General features: G+C 32.0%; 1 protein-coding gene across 1 annotated transcript in view; it reads right to left on the minus strand.

Annotated features, from left to right (window-relative positions):
- Positions 1 to 6,033, minus strand: part of LOC105166451 — a 12,158-nt gene extending 6,125 nt beyond the window's left edge. The window contains exons 1-2 of the mRNA XM_011085807.2: positions 5,271 to 6,033; positions 326 to 461 (exon numbers count right to left, since the gene is read on the minus strand). Coding sequence (XP_011084109.1) covers positions 326 to 461; positions 5,271 to 5,471 — 337 coding nt within the window. The 5' untranslated portion in view covers positions 5,472 to 6,033. The remainder of the gene's footprint in view (positions 1 to 325; positions 462 to 5,270) is intronic.

Raw genomic sequence — 11,354 nt, forward strand, 5'->3', positions numbered from 1 at the left:
GCTGACCATAGAGTGCAACAGGAGAATTCCGTAACAGCAACAGAATATCTAGACAAGTAGAATATATTTCTAGATCTCCGGATCTCTCTCATTATGAATGTCCCATCAACAAAAACAGTAAAATTGAAGCTTCTGAAAGGGCGCATGAACATGATGCATAAACATGTTCCTATAATTTTACATTTGCTCAGTATGATATATCATGGATCCAGCATGCTTGGAAAATTACATCAAACTTAGCAAACAGACATAAGATTGGAAACATTAAACTACTAAGTGAGCACCAAAAATAGAGATCTGAAATGACAAATCCAAAGAAAGTTACCTTCAGCGGAAAATTGACCTTCAATTTCCTGAGTAGCATCAGATGTACTTGCTCCAGCACTCAACCGAAGCTGGTTTAATTTTTTAATTGCAGAATCCAAATCATCACCTGATTCTTCAAGGGCTTTCTCCAGAAACTACAAACCAAAGGCATCAGCAATCACTTAATTAGATTAACACCCTAAGCAAAGAGAGATAAACATGTATATTCAACTTATTTTGTGAAAAAAGCTTCATATCAGGATACATGAAGAAAGCCGATGAGCTTACATCCATTGGCAGAGTTTTTTTCTTTTTTTCTTTAAGGAAAAGGAACTAATTCATAACATACTCTGATGTGTATTTGAGAACATTTCAAGCAAAAGTATAAATTCTGCCAAATATATCAGCCTGGCATCAGAAATGAGAAATAAATAGACCACAGAAAATCTATATAATGACAAGTCATCATTTGAAAAAATCATTTATGGCACCGGATTAGATTAGGTAACTGCTATAATAGTCCTTCAAAACTTCACGGAGTCCAGCGCAAGATGACTAAATCAATTAATACTAGAAAGGTTACCAAAAAACATTGAAATCCCTAAAAACTCCATCCATTTTAGGTCAGAGGAAATAACTAACTACATGGATTCTGTAGGCAGAAGTCGAATAACGCCATGACATGATTCACAAGCATGCAGGTCCAAGTACTTCTTGCAACACATTTTCCCTTTGTGCTACTAGAATAAGCCAATGTAGTGCTTCAAGAAATTCTGCACCTTTGAACAAGATGATTCAACTAGCTGATAGGCACATTTAAAAAGTATCAAGAAGATTACTCATCCAAGGGCAATATAATAACATATTTATACCCGAGTATTCTGTATAACTATGATTATGTCTATAATGAAATTTATGTTGATAATTAAGCTCTTTGTCAATAATCATCTTCATATAAATCTTTTGGTATGTATCAAACGTTTCTGGTCATTCAACCATCTTATAATGCTGTTGCTATCATTTATCTGTAGTTAAAAAAGTTGAAGAAAGAAGTCTGTTTATCACATGTTGCCTGCAGCATTACTCAAATGATAAATTAAGAACACCAAATTAACCAAAACAATACTGAGAAACAAATGATATGAGATAGGATCAATTTAGAATAGCACACAATTGTCTCCAACACAAAATCTGATGTAACTTGATAGGTTAATTGATCACAGGTAAATAATGAACACATAAGAGACAGTCACCTCCATTCTTACACCATGAATGCTCTTAATGAAACAACATTCAGCAACTAGCTAATCTTTTACGCTCCTTTCACAAGTTCATAAATGGGTGTGGAGGAAGTAACGCCATTTCGGTCAATTAAGCCCCCACATCCATAATATCTGGCTACTTGTACTCCTTATCCATGATAAAAATTGTTCAATACATACCACCTTGCCATTAAAGCGCAACTGCAAGAGGTGCACTCTATAGAGGCGAAGCACAGAGTGCATGCCTTTTTGCATATAATAACAAAATTTTCAACAAAACCAGAATAAAGCATTTTAGAGAGGAGAGACAGACAAGAACTTAGTTCTGTGTCTGCAAGAAAAGATATGGAGTATAAAAGTGCATCATAGTAACGCATACAACATTACAAGAAAATTAAAAACACGAAATACAAGGGTAAAGTTTAGTTTGGTAGCGGAGTTTTGTCACTAAAGTCACTTTAGTACCCGAGTAATTGCGAATTACCCAATTGGGTACCCAAATTTCAACATTAATATCACTTTGGTACCTGATTGATTTTTTCATTTATTTTATTATTCTTTTTTAGGTAATGACCATTTTACCCTTCGATTTTAAAATAAAAAATAATAAATACACTCAAGTAAGATTGGCATAAACGCTATGAGTAAGGACTCTATTTTAGAGGTTTATATATATGTGGTGTCTATTTTAGTCATGTGTATTTTAATACAATATAAAATATAATAAAGCTAAGAGGGAAATTACAAAAAATAAAAACATTGCTATTATTTATTAGGTAAATAAATCAAATATAACCACTTGGAAGTCAAATAGCTCAAATAAAGAGAAAATATATAGATTGAAATTTACGCAAAAGAAAAATTGGTATATTAATTATTTTCATTTTAGTGTCTAAGGAAAAAATGTTCATCACCTAAACACATAATAGAAAAAATAAATGAAAACCATCAATTGGATACCAAACTCATATTAGTGGTGAATCTGGGGTATCAAATAAGTCAATTTTTCAAGTACCAAAACAACATTAATAGCGAAACTCGGGTATCAAAACAAATTTTACCCCAAATTACATTAAAGCACACTACACAAAATAAAGTTGCAAAAAGGCACATGGTATAGAAACTCAAAAAAACGAGGCCCGTGTTTCCTTGTCCAGCCCCGGTGAACATGTGCTCTTCACAATTAAAGATGCACAACTGACACAAGCAGATCAGCCTTTATATAAAATTAGCCGTCTGCAAATTCAGTTAGTTATAAGACTTTCCAAGAAAACTCAGTCATAAATATACATCTGGCTGTTCACTAAACAGAGTACTATGCAAGCAGTATCCAGCATTACTGGCCAATTTATTTCATATTCCAGATTAGAGACCAAAGACATTTACAATATTTTATCAGCATTACACAAACTTTGTTCCTCAAATAAACTCATATTCCCTCAATATGTTGTCTAAAGTTGAAATATGAGAAGTAACATATTATTTCAAAGAATGGGGAAAACAACTGCATAGAGAAAATAAGATATTCTTAGTGGGATAGAGAGAGTAATCTATTTATGTTGGCCCAGAGTATAGGTTATAAGATACCAAATAATAAGCACGGGAAAATAAACCCTTCATAAAGTAGTCTTATGAGTAAAACTGAGCTCAGATGGGATTTCAGTACAATATTGACACAAGGAAAAAAGATCTACTCATTTATTTGCTCCCCCCAAAAAAGAAACTTCCATTCACTTTATAATTACACAATTGCCACTGAAAGTACGGATTCGGTGTTAGTACTATCAAATCATAACTTTAACTACAAAGATAGTTTGGAACATTTTAGAAAGGTAATAAGATAAATAAGTATGGGAAAAGGCTTGTATTACTTTTTAGTCTAATACAAGTACTGGAAAAGGGCATACTAGATGTATTCAACCCTCAACTTTTGAAGACGGTAGGAACTTTGGAAACCTATGTTAGTAAAGAGTAAATTATTCAGCTAAAGACTATAATTTTATGTTGTCATCCCCAAAAACGATTTATTTATTGTTTTTTACCATTTGTATCATCAGTTCACCCTCAGGCCAAAAGAATTTTATCATAAATAACCTTTTTCATTTAAAACAAGTTATTTAAACTTTAAAAGTTCTTGGTAAATAAGATCAGAATCCCCAGGATATCACATTGATAAATACTCTATCGGTATTTTTTTCATTTAGGATTTTAAAATAGGGATCCAGACCTAAATCATGAGCAAGTTAGTTTTGGAATTGAACATTAGACTAATGGATAAAAACACATGAGCAAAAACAAATTTTGCCCAAGCAAGAAATGGGGTTAATGTTCCGTACGAATGGTGAAGACATCTGGAGCATCATGCACATCATTAGATCATGTCCTATAGGATAGAATCTAATTTCATCGTCTAACCTATGATAAGAATTAGAAGTCCTCTCTTCAATGGAAGTATGGCTTAGATGGTATCTCGAAAACTGTTAAAAGGTAAAAAGAAAAAAAGAAAATAATTACAAATGTCATATATATGCGAAGACACAAAATATCGCCGTGTTTGATTCTTTTGGTCAAAGAAACTAAACGAAGTGGGACCTCTTCACTAAGAGAACATGCAATATACAGCCAAAGCATATGTGTATTTGACACTAGTCACTTGTTACCTATTGTTTAAAGGACAACAAACATTCAAATGTGTCAATCCATGTTTCTTAACAGCTTCTGTATAAGATGGGGCCAACAATCGAGAATCTTCGTTTTAAGGAGGATATAGCTTTGCCAGCTTTAATTAACATAATCTGTTAATGAGCAAGTAGTTATACCAAAACGAAAACCTATGAATCAAACGTCAAGGAGAGCCACTCTGGAAACGGGTGAGAAGTGGAAAGCTAGATGTGCGGAGTTTGACCCATCCAAAAACACCCAAAATATCAGACTTGCCAAACACACGGGTCCCATCATTACATGCTGAGATGACAACATGCTTAGACAACATCAGTAATTTTCTGATTTAACATAAACTGGTTAGGAGTAAGAGAAGTTATTTGTAAAATATTTCCACCACAACAACAATTTATTATCGTTAGCACACATGTTCCTACTTTAAGGATGATTTCTACTTTAAGCTATTCCAAACCCACTAGCTCCCCTTAGTATCCCCATGTTGTGATCAATAGACAATGGAGGACTACACGCAGAAATGTAAGTTCGAAAGAAAAGACCATGAAAAATCTATTAGCAATCTGGAAACATCTTATCCAATGCAAGGCTAACCAAATGAAGGTACAAGATGGTAATAATTATAATACCAAATTTAGCAACCAGATTCACCCTCCATGTTTCAATAACACATCAATGATACCTTAATACAACAGAGATAAAGCCCATAAGGGAAGCTCTGGTATTGCCGTCTGTAGCCCACAAGTTGTATACATTTCTAACTCTTACAATGGCGTGTTATCAAAAGTAAGCAATACATGCATCAGACAACTATAATGTAAACTATTAGCAACCAAAATTGCATATATAATCACAAATGAATAAGTGCAGGTGCAAAATCTGAATCACAACGTAATAAGTTAATCATCATTTCATAAAATTCCCCAAGCAACACCGCACCAACAAAAGGAAGACATATCTTTCTTCTGAAAATTAGAAAAAAAATGAAAATTTTAAAATATTTAAAATAATTAAAAGGAAAGAAACCTGTCTGTCCATATCAGGAAAGAGAGCGACAAGATGATCCACTGGTGAGAACCAGAAACTGGAAGCGGAGGCAACCCTAGGCGGAGAAAAAGTTCTGCCTGGAGAAGAAGAAGAAGAACAGCGGATTCTCTTGGAGACTGGTGGCGACGACGGCGATTCCTCGAAGATATTCGATCTCTTTCCGCACACTACGGCAGACATGTTTCGCCCACAACAAAGAAAATTTACTTCTCTCTACTCTGTCTCCAATCCCTCAGCCACCACTTTTCTCATGCAGAATCAACCGATAATTTCTAGCCCACTACAAAAAGGGAAAAAGAAAAGGGGGCCGCAGAAAAAAAAAATTCAATGAAAAATCAAAATCAACCAATAGAGTTGATCCGATTTCACATCCAAACCCCACAAAAAAGCAACCGTTTCTGAGAAACCTTGCGTATAAACAGTAGATAGGGTTATAAAACTAGGTTTTCATCCATTAATTTCTTCTGTAATTAATCAATTAATCATCAGAATTTTCCTGCCAAGGCTGTGCCTGTTTATCTACTTTTTCAGCTCTAATGGACTTGATGATGGATGTCTTTGTGTGTCGAGAATGGGTTATCAAATAACAGGTTTGTGACTCTATAGATGAAGGTAGCGGCGACCGTGTGCCACGTCAAGTTCCCTAATCCCGCACTCCACAGGTGGGAGACGTTGATTTGGTGTTGTGACCCGCAATGTTGGGCATCGTAGACGATACATTCCGTGATGGTTGAGCAACGTTGTATCGTTGTGTTCGCTTTTGGAAATCTACCACGGCCTAAGTTTACATTACGTGACGAGAATGGATTGGCCTAAAGATCCACCCAAGTTCGTCATATAGGCCTATGATTGGGCTCCGGATTCCAAATTCACAAGGGGTTAGCCCATGTGGCTAATCATTTTTTTTCTTAAGAGATGTGGCTAATCAGTTGGTGGGTACCAAAAGTCGAGTTTGTTTCATATTTAATTTTAATTGAGTTATTATTAATTTATTGTAAGTTAAATAATTTTTTTTTATGATCCAATTATCATTATACATTTTCATACGTTAATACATATGTGGAGATATATAGCTTCACCGTTATAAGAGTAGCTTAATCATAAAAATTTATTTGAACTACAATAAACCAGTTGAGAATAAATATCGATTTTTGTTCGATATTTTTTATTTATATCAACAAAGTTAGTGATTTTGACTAATATAAAGGCCTACTTGTTCGACGAAAACAAATATTAAGGATAATAGATATAATTTTTCAAATCACATAAAATTTATATGTAATTACTTTACAGTGTAATTATCCCTTCTATTTAACAATTTTATTTCCTCACACTTAACCTCGAACCCCCTATTCCTAACCGCCTTCAATTTTCGGCCATACCCACGCTTCTCGCCCCACTCATCTTCCTCTGGTTGAAAATCAGAGGCCAGGGTCTAAAGGCACAAGCATCAGAGAGCAACAACTAACGAAGATGATCGAGTAGAAGGTGGTGGAGGCAAAGCAAGTAAGCGGTGAAGATGAGACATCGGACGAGTGCAAGGTGGCGTGTGACCAAGTAGAGCAAGCGAGCCAGGCGAAGGTTGATCTCTTCCTCAAGATCCACCACTTGCAGCCAGAACCCCTTGAACACTTCTGCCAAGAGAATTTGAAAATCGATGACTGTTGTATATATGAGGAATGATCGCTAATTTCGTTCGTGTTCATATTTATTTTAATAGAAAAAATACAAGTAACTCTATGTGATATTGTAAGTGAGCAAAATAGTCCCTTATGAAGCAACTTACACCCCTTGTATTTTTTAAAATATAGCAACTTATCCTGTTTTATTTTAATTAACACATGGGGGTAAATATTTCATTTTAATTAACATAGGAGGATAAATTGCTTTTATATATATATATATATATATGGATAATTTGCTCATTTGAAATATAATAAGGGTGTAAATTGCATTAAATCCTTATTTTAACTAAGCAATCTCAAACTTTCTAAAAACTCCTCAAAATCTTATTTTTCTAGAGGGGTGAAAATAACTCGAAAATAGAACATAAATAAGATAATTATAATAATACTAATGATAATAATAGTAATAATAATAATAATAATAATAATTGCATGGTTGGAAAATTTTAGATCGGGCTCTTACAATTTACCTCCATGTGTTTTTAAAAGTGTAACAATTTACCCTCCCTGTGTTTTTAAAATGAAGCAATATACCTCCCTAGATAGGGGGTAAATTACTTCATTTTAATTAATGCATGGGGTAAATTATTATTTTTTTTTTCACAAGAAATAATTTACTCATTTATAATATTAGGGATAAATTGCATTAAACCCCAAAAAATTATACAAGTAAAAATTGCAAAACCAAATATGCTAACAGGAAATTCATTTGCAATGAGCTTCCATTCTTTAAGAATTTCTTCTTGATATACAAAAAAATACACAAGCTTTTTTTTTGTATGTTGATTCTTTACATGCCAACAGAGATTTAAGAAAACCAAAATCTACCCCTTTCTGGTCATATGAAATTAGAGGAAATGACAATTTTTGTTTCATAAGTTAAGGTCTTTTCATTTTTGATTTTATTGATTACGAAATCCTAATTTTTGGTCTTATTATTTAAAAAAAATAGTATTTTGGTCCCGTGACACCTTTTCGTTAAATGTTTAAAGGAAAAGATCACGTGGCCGTCAAGTGCATGGGACTAAAAATGTTACTTTTTGAAAGTTATGGGATCAAAAGTGTAAAAGCTCTAACAGCCGCATGCCTCGCTCTGTTAAATATATAACGGAAATATGTCATGGGATCAAAAGTGCTATTTTTTAGAAGTTACTGGACCAGATTCGTAATCAATGGGACCAAAAGTGAAAAGACCCTAAATTATTGGATGAAAAATGATATTTCCCTTGTGAAATTAGACATAAAGCGGAAACTGGAAAATTGCTCAAAATCAAAATCTTTTTAACCATTTCCATTAATCATCCATCCCCATTCTGGTGACTAACAAACATTCTGAATTTGCAAGGGTATCTACGCACTCAACTCTCAACAACTGATCAGTTAATCCAGGAAGCACAAAAACATGTAAATTGAACCTTTTATAGGCAACATTTGTAAGACCTCCAGCATCATCAGACAATTTAATAACTGACGTCCGGAGATGGATGCCTGACAAAAAGAATGGATCGATACTGAAATAATAACATTAATAGCCCAAGTTTCTTCAATCCTTGACATGTCAAACCAGCACTGCGAGAGTCTCATACGTGCATGCTATTGCTAAGAAATTGACCAAAGTCAGAAAATGAGGAACAGGAAAGAGTTTAGTCTTGCGGTTGAAGTGTCGTTGTAACTCCCAGACGGCTACGGTAGCGAGCATAAATGGACAAAAAAAAGTATCTTTTGGGAGCTCGAGTACTGATTGACACATCTGATACGACACAATCTTTATGTCATGCACATTGAGAAGAATGTATTTGACAATATGTTCAATACCATGATGAATATAAAGGAAAAAACAAAGGACACTCATGGGACTAAATGTGGTGAGGGGTAAAACAATGGGACCAACAAATGGTGTAAGTTGTAGGACGAATATTATAAATTTTCCTATACCCTTGTTATGATAACCTTTTATCTTTAATAGTTAAAAAAATCAACAATCCAAATCTAAAATAACCTAAAAATATTCACATATTCACACAATTATATATATGATTATGTATGCAATTATATATATATATGATTATGTATACAATTATATATGTAATATATATATATATATATATATATATATACACGTGGTGGGTGGCGAGGGTGATGCAGTTTTTTAATTTTTTAAAAATAAGTAAAAATAGTATTTTTTTAAATTTAAAAAAAAATTTAAAAAATAATAAAAATTTATTAATATATGCATGGTAAAAAATAATTTATCTAAATATACTTAAACTAAATAATAATTTAATTTAGTTAATAATATATAATTATATAATTGATTGATATTTATATTTATAATATTAAATTTAAAATGTGAATTTTAGTATATTTATTTTTGGTAATTTTTCAATTTAAAATTTTAACCTTTAAAAATTCTATATACATTTTAGGTATTTTGATATTTAATTAACATATTTTATAAATAAATATAATAATTAAATAATATTTTTAAATTAATAATTGATATATTATTTATTAAATATATTAACATGTCAAAAATTAAAGGGGCCAAATGGACAATTTCACATATAAAATAACTCTAAAAAAGCAAAAACACAAAGCCCACTGTACAACAAGCGAGTGTCAAACACTCTTTATTAATTTTTAATGAAGAGAGATTTTTTTATTATATCTTAAATAATATAAAAAGTTTTTTATCTATAAAATTTATATAGGAGAATTTCACGCCATTTACCCTATATTTTATGTAAGCATTTCTCATATTACCTCCGTTCCCGAGGATGTATTCAAATATTTGTGCAGAGTATGTTTATTTTTCCTTTGCAAATTTCGTGCTTTTGTGTCCTGGTGAAGTAACTTTCAACACAACTTGTACTTCCGTTACTGATCATCATTGATATGTTTGTGGAGGAAATTTTGCAAAACTATCTGATGAGGTACATTACACTAACACTCGTTTGGAAGTGTAATAGTAACTTTACGAAGATAGAGGGTGCTTTTATGATTGGGAATGATTTTAAAGGGTGTGGATTTAATTTAGAAAAAAGTATTATTTTAGTCCGTTAAGTATGCCTAATTTTAATTTTAGTCCGATAATTATGTCTGTTTTTGTTTAGGTCCAGTAACTTACGAAATTGCTTACTTTTAGTCCTCTGGCAAATTTTCGAACAATTTTACCCCCATGAGTGCATATGAACTAAAACTGCCTTTCAAAAGTTGCATAGGGGTAAAATTGTCCGAAAATCTGTCAGAGGACTAAAGGTAAGCAATTTCGTAAGTTATTGGACCTAAACAAATATGGACGTAGTTATCGGACTAAAATTAAAATTAGGCATACTTAGCTGACTAAAATAATACTTTTCTCTTTAATTTATCCTAAAATAAGTTTTAGAATTTTTTAAATTGTTAAATTGTTTCCGACATTTTATTTCAACTTAAGATGCTAGTTTGATTTAATGTTTATTTGAGGTTCTAGACCAATTATTCTGATAATTTAATTATGATTTTATGAGGTTTAATAAGTATTTGGTAGCTACAATTTTATATTTATGTGGTTTATTTATAATTGAATTTTATTATAATATTATGAGTTTTGATTATGACATTTAATTTTTTATAACTGTCAAATCCTTACAACTATTCAAAGGGTCACTATCTTTCTTCATTTAACACATTGAGAAAATCACTTTCATTCGAGAAGTTTCAAATGGATTTTTTGTTTTAGCAACATGACTGTGGTCTAATTCTTAATATCCTCGTGGTTGTGCACATGGGATGGGATACTGCTGACAGCTAATGGGGTTTTATCCCGTAGTTATGGTCAACCACTAAACCTGCATGTAGACAAGTGTCGCGATTCTCCACCGGTGCTACTTTCTAATTTTTTGAATTTATATAGTTTATTTTGTTACTATATGCATTGTGAAAATTATTATATTGATATTATATATATGAGATCATTTAAAAAAAATATAATTATAAACACAAATCACACAATATGCACAACAATAAATACACGTGTAATGTAAGAAGAATAAAGATAATTATCAACAATATATAAAAGATCTACAAGAGTTACTTTTTATTTTGCTTCCATCTTCAATAAAAACTATATATATCGTATATTCTCTTTTATTAATTATCAAATTTTATCATAATACTTTGCAAAATAACATAAAATTAGTGCTTATTGAATATTTTATAACTTTAATAAGCTTAAGAAGAATCAAATCGGAGTCCTATCTCAAACTTTGAAATAAATTTTAGAAATTACTTTGTATGATTTCAAATCATTAAATCGCATACTCCCTCTAAAATGTAAAGGGTGGGGGTTTGTGTAGTTAGACCTTGCATTAGAAGGTGTCAATTAGAGATGGCAAAG

Source organism: Sesamum indicum, linkage group LG7 (assembly GCF_000512975.1).
Source record: "Sesamum indicum cultivar Zhongzhi No. 13 linkage group LG7, S_indicum_v1.0, whole genome shotgun sequence".
Classification (NCBI taxonomy): domain Eukaryota; kingdom Viridiplantae; phylum Streptophyta; class Magnoliopsida; order Lamiales; family Pedaliaceae; genus Sesamum; species Sesamum indicum.